General features: G+C 45.8%; 1 protein-coding gene across 3 annotated transcripts in view; it reads left to right on the top strand.

Annotated features, from left to right (window-relative positions):
* The window catches only part of RP1 (RP1 axonemal microtubule associated), a 186,153-nt gene that overhangs the window by 166,352 nt on the left and 4,522 nt on the right, over positions 1-15,279 (top strand). For all 3 annotated transcript variants that reach the window (XM_081013254.1, XM_081013252.1, XM_081013253.1), the window contains 6 exons: positions 1,214-1,392; positions 7,970-8,186; positions 12,779-12,924; positions 13,060-13,135; positions 14,457-14,535; positions 14,754-14,997. In XM_081013254.1, the coding sequence (XP_080869380.1) occupies positions 1,214-1,392; positions 7,970-8,186; positions 12,779-12,924; positions 13,060-13,135; positions 14,457-14,535; positions 14,754-14,997 (941 nt within the window). The remainder of the gene's footprint in view (positions 1-1,213; positions 1,393-7,969; positions 8,187-12,778; positions 12,925-13,059; positions 13,136-14,456; positions 14,536-14,753; positions 14,998-15,279) is intronic.

The following is a 15,279-nucleotide window of genomic DNA, read 5'->3' as shown; positions in this document are numbered from 1 at the left end:
CATATTTTGGGACTTGCTCTGAATTTGCAATCTTTTTGGTTCTCTATAAAAAGTGAAAATTAAAAAAAAAAAATTACCTATGAACCTGCTGTTTGTTCTAAAAGACATAACACTCTTTGATGATGAAGGGATCATATTGCATTCATTGACAGTGGCACAATTAGCTAGTAGCCAGAGATGGGGAAAGATCAGTTCCCCATCCACTGGTGAGCAACGGATGAGAGGGTGGAGCACAGCTCATATTGCTGAATTTGCCAAAATAGTGAAAGTAAGAGAGGGAAGACGGCAAAATGATCTGTATAAAACAGAAAAGGAAATCCTTAATATATTACTGGATGATAAGCTAAAGGACATTGTACAGTACAACGATGCTCACTACAGAGTGCAATTTGATCAGTTCTGATTTTATAACAAGCACTTTCATTCAGTGCCAGACAGAAAGTATTTTCTTTGTTATGGAGTTATGGTTTTTCATTTAAACTTTTGTGTTTCTTTCGTATTTTAAAATGTAAAACTATTTTCTATGCATTTCCATGAAATACTGTAAGTGAACTGTCAATCTTTTCATAAAGCTTCTAAAACAAATATAATTTGAAAATTAGAACGAAAGAAGAAGAAAAAGAAGGTTCTGGATGCAAATCTCAAATAGCAGTCAATTATGCATCCCTGGAGCGGCTTACTCTAGAAAGAATCAATTAAGCTAATTTTTTTCCTTTTCCTTTCATCTTTTTCTCTTGTTTGTTTGTTTTTGTCCAACCCTATTTGAGAATATTTACTCTAAAATGCTATCCTTATCGGTTTCTATACATGTAAATAAATATATCCTATTGTTTATAATATATATAATGCAATTGTCTGTTTGTGAGTTACTATTTATTATCATATTATTTTTCAAGTATTGCTAATTCCTCTCTAATGTCTCAAAGTTGTTAATAATAATAATAATAATATAAGCCTGCTCTAGAATCAAAAAATTGTAGAGATGGAAGGGGCCAACCCTCTAGAATGCAAGAGTCTTTTGCTCAACATGGGGCTTGAACCCACAATTCTGAGATTAAGAGTCTTATGCTCTACAGACTGAGCTATCCCTTCATGAAATAATTGGTTTAAAGAAGAGTCCATAATGTTTTAGCCTACTGTTTCTCCCCCATTGGTTTTATTTACAAAAACTTGTTTAGTCTTCTCATAATGTTATTCAATTTCATTTTTTCAGAAGGTTCATGGAAGATTTATTTCACTGAATGTCATGAAAATTCATCAAAAGAATTTAAGACGTCTTGGGGAAACATTTCTAAACTTGTTTTGGTATTTTATGGATGCAATGGCAAATCTGAACCAATTTCCTTGGAGGATAAAGTAGGAGATCAAGCTGAGGACCAAGTAACATATGATGTAAAATAATGTATACTTGTTATACCTTTGCCAGTGTTTTTTGTAGACGAGCTTTTTATAGGCTTAATTTAGCAGCTGCATACTTCTGCATAGGTTAAGTTTCTAACAAACCAACTCTATTGCTGGGGTGAAGGACCTATTAAAATGGCCTGTCTGAGGAGTCCGGTGAATCCCAATAGTTTTATGGTAGCACTTGGGGATTTTCTTGGCAATATGGTAGGAATTATGTTTAAGCAAAGCCAGCTGTGCCCCCTGGTTTTCCTCAGAGCTTTGGGCAATGAAACTGGAAGGACATTGACTAGAGCAATACTGGTGGAAAACTTGTGATGAATCAAGCAGGCAACAGCCCAGATTGAACATACTCCATGGCAGTGTAGTTGCCAAACAAATTATTTTCCTCCAACACCATTGCATCTGTGCAGAGTTATCCAACATAATTGTTTCAGGTGATCAAAGGTTTCTTTGGGGGGTAATTCCCCAGAGAGAAATGATTTCACATCCCTTGTTGGCCTGCTTGCAAGACACTTTACAGATAAAAGCACTAATTTTCATTCTGACTTGAATGCATGTGCTGGTTCTTCTGTGACTTCATCATCAGCTCCCTCTTTTTCTCTGGATTCTTTTTGGCATGTGTTACATGAGGAAATCGATAGTTTCCTTGGAGATAGCCAACCCACTGGCTGTACTCTAGTCTGTTGCCCAGCCTGCCTAATAAAAGCAGTCAGAGAGGAACTGGCCAAGTGGGTTATTGTTGTGATTAATGCCTCTCTTCAGCATGGCATGAAACCATCGGGCCTCAAGGAGACAGTGGTTATACCACCCTCTCAAGAAAAGCCCTCTCAAGACCCGATGGTGTTTGGCCAACCCCAAATATTCCTTTTGTGAGCATAGTGTTGGAACTAGTGATAGTGTCTCTGCTCCAGGTTTTCCTAGATAGAAGTGATGTTCTAGACCCATTGCAGCCTGGCTTCTGCCCTGGTTGTGGGACTGAAATGGCTTTGGTCATCTTGGTAGGTGACCTCAGCCAAAAATTAGACAGGAGAAATATATCCCTGTTGGTGTCACCAGATCCAAAGCCATCCTTTCCCCCTGACGTACCCCTGGGACGGGAAAGGAAAGTACACCAGTCCTAGAGCTGCCATACTTATTTTTTCTCCAGTTGCCCTTCCCCCCAGCATCCACTGTAGCAGCAGGAGACTGGCAGGGTTGTATGGTAGAAGAATTGCCAGCTCTTCCACCGTTAACTTCCATCCCCACCACCAAAGGATTGCTCTGCTTGTTAGTGATACTATAGTCCTATTGAAATCAATGTGATTTAAGATATCCCATTGATTTCAGTGGGGCTAAGGCATGACTGCATCTGTATCTAGCCCAATGTGTGTCCTCATCACCATAGTGAGGGTATACTTTGCAAAGCCAGTAAGTAAATTTAGCTGTTTAGTGGGAAGAAGGAAGACTGGGCTCTCAGAGGAAGAATCTCAAAACAATCTATATTGGCTGTTATGTACTGAGTTGAATAGGATCCAAACTGTAGCAGTCTGATTGGTCCTAGAACAATAGGATCCAAAAGGCAGCAGTCTGATTGGTCCTAGAACAATAGGATTCAGAATGCAGCAGTCTGATTGGTCCTAGAACAATGCAGCAGTATGATTGGTTGGCAGGAACCACCCAATCCTGCTCCAGATAGAAGTGAATCCACAACCTGATTGGCTTACAGTAGAATTCCAGAATTAGCCAATCATGTGCAGCCCATTGTGTAAATAATGTATATAAAGCAGATACTGTGAGGGGACATTTATTCATTCCTCCTCACCACTATGAGCTGAATAAAGAGCATGAAATCACTTTGCGACTCTGAGTATATTTCACTGGCGACGAGGATGGGATCCCGCTGAGCTGACTGCCACACACAGCACCGCAGCACCGCCAACTGCCGCACCGCTGCCTCGCACCGTGTATCCAGGCTTCAGCTCCGGGGCACAAGGAACTCAGAATGGCAGCCAACAGCAGCTTCTCGCCATTCAACCCAGCATCTGGAGACTGGGAAGCGTACGCCTCCCGTTTCACCTTCCTCCTAGAAGCCAAAGGGGTCACCGACGAAGAAGACGCCAAGAAGAGGGCGATATTCTTCAGCGTCTGCGGAGAGGAGACGTTTGAAATCGCCCGGGCTCTCCTTGCGCCTGAAGACGTCGCTACTGTTCCATACAAAACAATAATGGAACAGCTGAAGGGGCACTTTTCGCCGCAGCCCTCAGTGGTGGCTCGTCGAAATGCCTTCTACGCAAAGCGGCAAGCCCCTGGGGAAACCATAACTGGGTTTGTGACCTCTCTCCGCCAAGCCGCCCGGTTCTGCAACTTCTCAGAGCTGGAGAACATGCTTCGTGACCGCCTCGTCGGTGGCCTGAAGGATGAGAAGCTGCAACGGCGCCTCTACGCTAAGAAGGACCTAACGTTCCAGGTCGCTCTGGAGGAGGCCCTGGCAACAGAAGCTGCCGAGAGGTCGACCCAAGAGGCACGGCCGAGCCTGCCATCCCAACCGAGGGTCCACCATGAAGACCTCACCGACGACTCAGGATCCGACAGGGAGGAGGTGCACCGAGTACAGCAGCGCACTCAAGCAGCGCACAGACCACAGCTGCCTCGACGAGAAGGAGGGAACTGCGCAAGCTGCGGGGAGAGTCACGAGAGGAGGACCTGCCGTTTCCGCAACGCAGAGTGCAGGCAGTGCAGAAAATCGGGACACATCGCCCGGGTGTGTCGGGCTCGGCCCACCCGACACCAGGCATCAGATGACCAATCCAAGAGCCCCAGGTCCCGGGGCCCAACGCACCAAGGCAACTCGACGGAGCTCACGGACTTCCAGGTATACCAGTTGCCCCACCCCAACGTAGAGAAAATTTATGTAGAGGTACAGATAGAGGGGGCCCCATGCCGCATGGAGCTTGACACGGGTTCAACTCTATCCATAATCTCGGCAAGGACCTTAAGGAAACTGTGTCCCACTGGGGGTCCCAAACTCAGGCCGGCCCCATTCACCCTCCGGGACTTCCAGAAACGTAAGGTCCCCACAATGGGGGTGGGGACCTTCAGGGTGCAATACCGAGGGCGGACGCGGCAACTGGACTTGCTTGTGGTCAAGGGCCCCTACATTAGCTTACTGGGATTGGCATGGTTTGGACCACTGGGGCTAGCTGTCACCGGGGTGAACCACACTAGCTTACAAGTGGACGTGGACGCCATATGCAAGGAATTTCCAGGGGTTTTCGATGGGAAATTGGGACAGTATACGGGCCCCCCCATTGCGCTACAGCTTGACCCCGCAGTACGACCGGTCAGGCTCAAGGCCCGCCGGGTCCCGTTCGCCTTGAAACCCCGTATAGACGAGGAATTGGACCGACTCGTAGAGCAAGGAGTGCTGGAGCCGGTGCCTAATGCTCCCTGGGAAACCCCAATCGTCACACCCGTCAAGCCTAATGGTTCGGTCCGCATCTGCGCAGACTACAAATGTACCATAAACAAGGCCCTCACGGCCCACGCATACCCAGTGCCAGTGGTCAGCCATGTCCTTGCCACCCTGGCTGGGTCGAAAATTTTTGGCAAGCTGGACTTGGCCCAAGCATATCAACAGCTGCCAGTAGATGAGGCCACAGCAGAGGCACAGACGATTGTGACGCACAGAGGAGCGTTCAGGGTAAAGCGGCTGCAATTCGGTGTCAGCGTGGCACCAGGCATATTCCAGAATATAATGGACTCTCTCCTTAAAGGGATTCCTGGCGTCACCCCCTTCTTCGATGATGTGTTGATTGCCGGCCCCACACCAGAGGAGTTTGAGGACCGCCTCCGCACCGTTCTGCACCGTTTCCAGACGGCGGGTCTCAAGGTGAAGCGGGAAAAATGTCTACTAGGAGTGCCTCAGGTGGACTTTCTGGGATTTATGGTGGACGCAGAAGGGGTCCACCCGACTGGGGACAAGGTACGGGCCATTTGTGATGCCCCAGCGCCCAAGAGCAAGACTGAACTTCAGGCCTTCTTGGGACTATTGAACTTTTACCATTCCTTCCTTCCCCACAAGGCGGCGGTAGCGGAGCCCCTACACAGACTCCTGGACAAGCGGGCCCCTTGGGTGTGGGGCCAGCGCCAGGAGGCCGCATTCCAGGCAGTCAAGGACTTGCTTGTCTCAAACTCGGTCTTGGCACACTTCGACGAGAGGCTGCCGGTGGTGCTAGCATGCGACGCCTCACCCTATGGCATTGGAGCTGTCCTGGGGCACCAACTCCCGGATGGAAGAGAGGTACCGGTGGCGTACTTTTCCCAGACACTCAACACAACCGAGCGGAACTACTCGCAAATCGACAAGGAGGGTCTGGCAATCGTAAAGGGAGTAAAAAAATTCCATGATTTCTTGTACGGGCGGCCCTTCACCGTGGTGACTGACCACAAGCCGTTGCTTGGCTTGTTTGCCCCCGAAAAGCAGACCCCCCAAGTGCTGTCTCCTCGCGTCCTCAGGTGGTCAATTTTCCTTGCCAGCTACCAGTATGCACTGATTCACCGACCTGGGAAGGCGATGGGCCATGCGGACGCCCTCAGCAGGCTACCACTACCGGAAACAGGCCCTGACCCAGCACCTGCACAAGAGGTTATGAGCCTGGAGCTGCTTCCCGACCGCCCCATTCAGGCACAAGAAGTTGCACACCATTCCAAGAAAGATAGGGTCATCTCCCGGGTCCTGGACTGGGTGTGGAGGGGATGGCCCAGCAGCAGCCCCGGGCCAGAATTCGCCGGCTACACAACCCGCAAACATGAACTGTCGGCCCACAAGGGGTGCCTGTTATGGGGAAGCAGAGTCGTTGTTCCCCAGCCCCTCTGCAAAAGGGTCCTCACAGCCCTACACGAGACACATCCAGGGGTAGTAAGAATGAAGGCCCTTGCCAGGAGTTATGTGTGGTGGCCGGGGATCGATGGAGAGATAGAGGCCTGGGTCAAACACTGCCAGGCCTGCCAAGAATCCCGCCCAGATCCCCCAAGGGCCCCAGTCCAGTCCTGGGAGTCCGCCCGAGCACCATGGTCACGCCTGCATGTGGATTTCGCTGGCCCCTTTCAAGGGAAAACATTCTTCATAGTGGTGGACTCCTACACCAAATGGCTGGAAGTCGCACTGGTACCGTCCACTTCCACGTCCGCAGCCATCCGGGTACTACGCAGGCTGTTTGCAACCCACGGGCTCCCTGACACTCTCGTCTCAGACAACGGGACTGCATTTACGTCAGGAGAATTCCAAACCTTCACAGCGCAGAACGCCATCCGCCACATCCGTTCGGCGCCGTTCCACCCTGCCACCAATGGCCAAGCAGAACGCATGGTGCGGACCACCAAGGACACCCTTCGCCGCATGACGCAAGGGGACTGGGAGTACCGCCTTGCCACATTCCTTCTAGCACAGCACAGCACCCCCAGCTCAACGACTGGCCGGAGCCCCGCTGAACTACTAATGGGTCGGCGCCTTGCAATCAGATTGGACCGCCTTCACCCCGATAGAGCTCAGGATGAGGTAGTGGTGGGGGAAGGCAGGAACCCCCGGACCTTCGAGGCCCAGGACCCAGTGTACGCAAAGAATTTTGGGGCAGGCCCAGCATGGGTACCCGCCACAATCACCAGGGTCACTGGCCCCGTGTCGTACGAGGTGCTAACGGATGGGGGGCAATGCTGGCGCCGCCACTGCGACCAGATACGGCGACGATTCCCGGGAGAAAACCAGGAGGAGGACAGGTCAGAGGAGTCCCAAGGGAACAGCGGGGCAGTGAGGCCCATAGAGCAGGAGGGGCCAGCAGGAGAGGCAGAATCAGTAAATACAGAGAGGACCCGTGAGGCCGAAAGGACACCGGAACCAGAACCACGACTGAGCGAGCCGGTTGCACCAGACCAAACAGCCGCATCACAGCCAGCATCCTTGGAACACGAGCCAGAACCCGGAGCCCGGACCAGGGAACACCCCAGGCCACAACGCACACGTAGGCCGCCGGCATACCTTGAGGACTATGAATGCGACCTCCCGGGCAGGACTGGAACTTAGAGGGGAGGGGTGTTATGTACTGAGTTGAATAGGATCCAAACTGTAGCAGTCTGATTGGTCCTAGAACAATAGGATCCAAAAGGCAGCAGTCTGATTGGTCCTAGAACAATAGGATTCAGAATGCAGCAGTCTGATTGGTCCTAGAACAATGCAGCAGTATGATTGGTTGGCAGGAACCACCCAATCCTGCTCCAGATAGAAGTGAATCCACAACCTGATTGGCTTACAGTAGAATTCCAGAATTAGCCAATCATGTGCAGCCCATTGTGTAAATAATGTATATAAAGCAGATACTGTGAGGGGACATTTATTCATTCCTCCTCACCACTATGAGCTGAATAAAGAGCATGAAATCACTTTGCGACTCTGAGTATATTTCATTGGCCATTTGTGCTCCTTCTGAGGTCTGCAGGGATGTACAATGCTTAAGAAAATAACATATCAAAATGTCCTTTAAAGCCAACAGAATCACTCAAAAGATCAACTTGCCGTGTTGTTTATTTCTAGGTGTATTTCCCAGCTGATTTGGGAATGCTCTATAAAGTGACGTTTGGGCTTCATCACTTGGGAGAAAGCATATCCCAGTTGTTTCATCATTGTAAAATGCAGAACACAGGAACCCTGGACACCTTTAGTCTCTCTATAAATAAAACACTTCCTCTTCTTAATGGAGACCAATGGATTGAATTCCCTGTAGAGTGGCCATTAAGGGAAGCACTTTCCGGTAGGTATATATTGGCATCAGGCATAGAAGACCTCTGTTATTACAGTTCAAACCAAGATAAGTTGCTGTAATAAAATAATATGGTTTAAGCACACATTTAAAATACTTTAAGAAAATACGTTAGAGCAACACATAATAAGTTAGAGCAACACAAGTTATCCCTCCACTTGTGGTGGTGGGGAAGGTCGTCTGTGCACATGAAACAGACTGAGACTGTGGGTATATTAGGCCCTAATATGGACACACAGTCTCAGTCTGTCTCTCATGTGTGAACACCCCCCAAACACAAAAAATGGAGAATTTGTCTAATAAATAGAGTTGCAAGCTTTGATTGGTTTAATTGTAGGTTAAATGTTAAAGGAACATTATCATTTATTGGGCTGAGAATTAAGAGTAGGTTTCTTTTCTGTAGTTATGCTGATTCTGACGTATTAAAGTAAAAAAAGATAGCATTGTCTTCTAACTAGGGGAATAGCTTTCCCTTCACCTCTACGTTCAGCAAGGCTAGAGAATGGCTTCAGGTTTTCACCTTTCTTTTTCTCACTCCCAAACTCCAGCTATGCATAGAAGCTTATACCATTAGAGATGCTGTCCTAATATCCAGGATCTGGGGGAGACCCTGTATTCAGGATGGTCACAGTGTTAGGCACAGAATTTCCAGGTGGAAGCATTGGTTTCTACATGGAGTGAATGTGAGGAAATAAAGGAAAAATGCTTGAAACTCACTCCTAGGCCGTGTACACATTCTGGCTCCAAGGCACTCCCACCACTGGTGTCTGAAGTTGTGGATACCTGATGTCCACAATCCATATCAATCCTGCACTTTCTTGAGAAATACTGCTGTTTGAAAGAAGTGCCATGGTCAGATCACTTCCTGGTGCAACTGGACTTCTCCACGACCCTTCCCCTCTGCAGGGAGGTGGGACCAATTCGGATGGTCTGCCCTGCCCCTTAATGGATCCAAATGGTTTCCAGAGAGTGGTAGGGGGTGTTTTATCCCGTGTTGATGGCCTTTCAGCTGATTCCCTTTTGACCCATTGGAATACAGAGTTAACCAGGGCTATTGAAACAATCGCTGAGACGGCTAGAATGCCAGTGGCAGAAAACTCACTCTGAATCGGACCGGACACGGGTTAGAGCTCAACGTCGAGCCTACCAAGTGGCGATGGCGACGGCAAAGAGGACCACCTTCGCCACCTCAATTGCATCTGCAGAAAACAGCAGCAGGAGACTCTTTCAGGTGGTTCGCAATCTATCGGAACCACCTTTGTCATTGGGGCCGGGTAGGGACTCCAAGATCTCCTGCAATGCTTTTACAAAGCTTTTTGCAGATAAAGTCGCTCAGATTTAGAAGGAGGTAGACTCCACCGTGGGAGCAGGGCCGGGGCAGGAGAGTGCTAGAGTCCTGTCTAGTCATGTTATATGGGATCAATTTCAATCTGTTACCTTATAGGATGTGGACAGGCTGCTTGGACAAGTGAAACCGACCACCTTTCTTCTTGATCCTTGTCCATCCTGGCTAATAAAAGCAAGCTGGGAAGGGCTGGGCGATGGGTTCTGTGGGATGGTGAATGCTTTCCTCTGTGAGGGAGCCTTCCCAGGCCCACTGAGAGAGGCAGTCATTAAACCACTTATTAAAAAAACATCTTTAGACCCAGCCAATATGGCCAACTATCAGCCAGCCTCAAATCTTCCATTCTTGGGCAAGGTGATTGAGCGTGTGGTTGCTGAACAACTCCAAGCACGCCTGGAGGATGTGGACCATTTGGATCCCTTCCAGTAGGGATTCAGGCCTCACCACGGGACTGAAACTGCCTTGGTTGCACTGGTCGATGATCTCTGGCATGCTAGGGACAAAGGTGAGAGCTGTTTCCTAGTTCTGCTGGATCTCTCAGCGGCTTTTGACCATCAACCATAACATCCTTCTGGACCGTCTTGAGGGGCTGGTTGCTGGGGGCACTGTTATACAGTGGTTCCACTCTTTTATCCTGGGTCATGTCCAGAAAGTGGTGTTGGGGGATGAGTGTTCAGACCCCTGGGCTCTCACTTGTGGGGTGCCTCAGGGTTCCGTCCTCTCCCCCATGCTTTTTAACTACATGCAGCTGCTGGGAGAGATCATCAGAGGTTTGGGTTGGGTGTTCATCAATATGCGGATGATACCCAGCTCTACCTCTCTTTTAAATCAGAACCAGTGAAGGTGGTGAAGGTCCTGTGTGAGTGTCTGGAGGCAGTTGGAGGATGGATGGCAACTAACGGATTGAGGTTGAATCCTGACAAGACAGGGGACAGGGGGCGGGCTGGTGTAGAGGACTTCCTGATCCTGAATGGGGTAACTGTGCCCCTGAAGGACCAGGTGCGCAGCCTGGGAGTCATTTTGGACTCACAGCTGTCCATGGAGGCGCAGGTTAATTCTGTGTCCAGGGCAGCTGTTTACCAGCTCCATCTGGTACGTAGGCTGAGACCCTACCTGCCCACAGACTGTCTTGCCAGAGTGGTGCATGCTCTAGTTATCTCCTGCTTGGACTACTGCAATGCACTCTACGTGGGGCTACTGAATCCAATAATACCATTAAATTCCACTGTTAAATGAGATCCATTAGCAGCTATACAGATTTGGATGAGATAAGTATGCAGTGAACTAAACTAGGGGCATATATGAATTCTGAATCACACTTTGGAAATTTGACCCATAACACCTGAAGGGAGGGAGAATCTGTTTTCCTCATCTATAGATATAACTCATCTATGGTGAACGTATGAACCAGAAGAGTATTTCAAAGTGAGAGGGGACGCAGGAGAGATTTTATACATAAGGGTATAATACATATTGCTACAATAACTATTTTACCTATGGAAATTTTACCTAAGTTCAGAGGTTTCACTCACGTACACCATCAAGCAAATATAATTAACCAAAATACTCAACTGGATACACACATCTCTTTCTGGAAAATCAAATCAATGTTAAATATGTTTTTTCTGAATAGATATTATCTGTAATGCTAAATGTATATATTTAAAATCCTGATTTGAATGCACCTTGGAAACACAGTTTACATCCTGAATATTAATAGCTGGGTGCCCAAGCTAGTTCAGTCAGAGTACTTGGTTTAAGGTAATTCACTTTCTCTGAAGTCAGAGGGACCTAAGCAGCTTAAAATCTTTGTAGTGATTGGCTTGCGAATTTGACAACCCAGTACTCTTGCAGTTGTAGCTCTTATCCCTGCAATATATCTGAGTTCCTAACTCTGTAAGCCAATCAACCATCTGCTGTTTCATTTTTTTCATCCAGATCTGGGCAAAGGACTGTATTCTCAAGAAGCCACTTAGTTTATTATTACAAACACCCAGGGGCCAGAGTGCATAAAGTAGTGCAGATAGATTGGCCTGAAGATCAGTTCCTTGGTGGTGTCATGAGCAGTAGTTGTGTGGCTGTTTTCGCATGTCGTCAAATCCATATTTTGTTCCACAGCACCCTCAGATTGTCTTGCTTTTGTAGAGACTCCAAAAGTGTAGTGGCAATAATGCCATGAAAATTCATGGTGATAAATCTGAATCTCGGAATGTTATAAAGCAGTTGCATGAGCTCTTCATCACATTTAGACATTCATTAAACCCACATCTTCCACAATCATTAGCTAGCATGGTGCAGTTGGTTGAGCTTCAGTTGCCCAAAATAGTAGTATTAATTACCTACCCCAGTGAATTTCTACAAAAATTAATAAGATAAGGAAGACAGAGCATTTTGTACATTAAGGCCATGAACTAGACTGCATTCACATGGCAGTTTATTCCTTTTAAACAACTTTTCCCTGTCAAATTCTGTGTTATATCTGAGCTTTCATATGATGCAAAGGCCACTTCTGGAACTATAGTGGAATATAGTACAAGTTTAGCACTCATTTCCATATTATTTGCAAACAGATTTTTTTCTTGAAGCAAACAGCACAGAAATGAGCACTAAACTATTTACAGAATGTAAATAGAATTAGGCATTTGGGGATAGGGGCTCTTCAGCAGGATGTGTCTTCTGTATTATTCCTCAGTGAATTGCTAAGAAGTGGGAGTTGAAAAGGCCTTTGCTCCTGATCACATAGGGGTGAAGCTCAGCTAAAGGCTCATCCATACTTCCACTTGTCCCATGCTTTCTAGCGATGGGTCCAAGCAGTTTTACCTTTGCCCTACCATTTCCCCTGGGAAAACCTGCTCTTTAACACTAAACTGGAGCAGATGGCAATCTGCAGAAACCTCCATTGCCATTTGTTCCGATTCAGTGCTAAACCTTGGGTTTCCCCAGGGGAAAGTGATGGGGCAAATGAAAGTGTATATGAATGAGCCCTATGTTTTACTCAGAGTAGTCCCACTGAAGTTAGTGAACTTGACTCAGTTGGGCCATTAATTTCAGTTTGTCTACTCTGAGTAAAACCTAGTTGAATACCCCCATTAAACACCTCTCTAAGGATAATTTCACACATACACAATGTCAAGACTAGTATGTGGCAAATGGAAGGAAGCAAATTTATAAAGTAATGAATTACAAAATAGTTACACAAGGTGTTCTCTTGGATTTGGCTTTGCTTTCTATTTTACAGTTGTTACATATGATGTAAAAGTATTCTTCAATGATGCCTCAAGCAAAATCAGCTCGATACATGTGTCTCTGTGTATATACGGAACCAATGGCGACACTGAAAACAGGAAGCTTTCGTTGCCATCTCAGCTAGGAAAAGACAGGGAGGTAATTCACTTCTTCACAGATGTTTGGAATGGTCATTTACATTTGTGCCTGAAACCTATTACAGAAGTGTGTGTGTGTGTGTGTGTGAGAGAGAGAGAGAGAGAGAATAAGCTAAATATTGCTGGATTTTTTTAGTCATTTACAGGTCAGATAGATGCTGTGGATTTGGGGGAGCTACACAAAGTTACACTACTCATTGGAAGCAAATCATGTAAGTTTCTTTTATTATGAAGATACTGCTGAAATAGCTTCTTAATATTTGTATTTACATTAGACATTAATATTAATAGCAGTAGCTGCACATGTAGCAAGGCAAAGCTGCCTTTCCAACACCAGCAGGGGGCTTATTGGTTTGTTTCTGTTCTTGTTTTTATTCCGTATTTTGTGTTTTTTTATCTTGTATTTTTATGTTGTGAACCTCAGAGAGTTCTACAGATGAAGGGCAGTATGCAAATTTAAATAAATAAATAAATAAATAAATAAATAAATAAACAAACAAACGATCAGGTCTAGGGTAGGGATGCAGCTAGAACTCTGGGTGCTTTATTCATTAAGAAGCATCCTTTGCTTTGGGGGTGACTATTATTAGAAGGAAATCTATCAAAGTCCTATCAGTTTCTGAATTAGGCACCTTTGGAATTCAAGATCTTCTCAAACTGCTCAGTGAACACCCATTTGCAAAAGGGGAGAATGACCAGATCATTATACTGTAAACAAGACTTTTCCTCTGTTTTTCTTGGTGAATAAAATCATATCAAGACTTCATTGTGCTGAACTGGCATGAAGATCATAACCACAAGCTTAAAACACTAAATTTGAAGTCATAGCTACTTGGGAGTAAATCGCATTGAACTCTTATTTTTGAGTAGGCTTCCATAGGTTTGTGGTGTAAAGCATTAAAGAAGCAGAAGTTAAAACAATACAGAGCGCTGCATATATTAATGAAAAGCAGCTTGAAATAAAACAATTGTTTACTTATTCCTCAAGCATGTGGTTGCTGGGCCTGGCTACAACTCCTGGTAGAGAGGTAGAGCCAGGGTGCCTCTCTGTGATGACCAACTTGCTTCTTTCAATCCTTACATTGCACAAGTGCGGAGAGACTGAACAAAAAGAATGCATTTCAACTCAACTGGTCCTCTTAAAATCAGTATGATAAAATAGTCTCAAAGTTATCATCCTAATAGGACTTGATCATGTAGGAGTGTCTGGGTCTTGGATATTTGTCCCTCAGTTTGCCCTGCTATGCCCTGCTGTATGGGGATCATGATGCAGAAGTAGGTGACTTTAACCCTTTGGCCCTTCCATGGTCTCAAACAGAATTGTCCCCACACACTTACACATGGGCTTGCTGTTCACAATTGAATAAAAGCTCCCATTGCGGCCCAAAAGTACATCTTTTCAGTGCAAGGCTGAGATGTAATAGGGTGGAGAGACCATTTATTGATATCTAATATTATATTAGATAGTAGTAGATTCAAATTAATATCTGATGTGAAGCAAATTGTTTTCATTGCTTGTTGCTTCTGCTGTAGCTTGCAAACTGGATATTAAAGCACTCCACCTGAAGGAAGCCCCAAAGAACGAACCTGTATACATATTTGAAGTGAATGAGTGAGTTTTTATATATATATAAATCACACTAAATGTTTGTTGGCTTGCCTAGCATGTTAGTCAATAGCATGTGACAGAATATTTATTAAATATCCCTGTTAATACAAGTCTGTAGAAATTAACTATATTTCTTTCTCTTTCTTTCCTTATTAAGTTCCATATTGAATTTTAACCATCACTATGTGGCTTGATCTCAATCTTTTTCCTTTTCCTTTTAGAATATTCCTTTTGGATGCTAATGAACCTGAAATAAGGAAAGAAATCCCTCTCTCTTTTATTACCAAAGAAGGCAGTAGCTCAGAAAATCTGATAGAGCATATTATTAAAGTGTACACCGGTGACAAAAGGGGAGCAGGAACTGACGCAAATGTGCATATAATTTTGTTTGGAGACAAGGACACTTCTCAGTTAATTCAACTCAAGGAGTCTCTAGATCATCGAGATCCATTTGAAAGAGCAAAGGTAAATAGTTCAGTGTCTATGTTTTCCACTCTTGATATCTCAGGGGCACTTCATACATTACACCTTTAGGTGTACACGTGCTACATTTAGACAGCAGTCTTAAGTCCACCACTTACCTGGCTTACATCTGACTAAACACAATTAAGACTGTGATGCAAATGAGACAAACACGTGTTTGGATTCTACAGGTTGCCCCTCAGTCACGATTAGCTGCAGATTCCTATTGGATTGGGGCAATCCTGAGTTTGTTGCCACGTGTTCCTTTAAATGATCAAAACCCTG

The sequence above is a fragment of the Podarcis pityusensis genome, assembly GCF_964106645.2.
Source record: "Podarcis pityusensis genome assembly, chromosome: 7".
Taxonomy (NCBI): Eukaryota; Metazoa; Chordata; class Lepidosauria; order Squamata; family Lacertidae; genus Podarcis; species Podarcis pityusensis.
The sequence above is the reverse complement of the archived record's forward strand: the minus strand, read 5'-3'. Positions and strand labels throughout refer to the sequence as shown.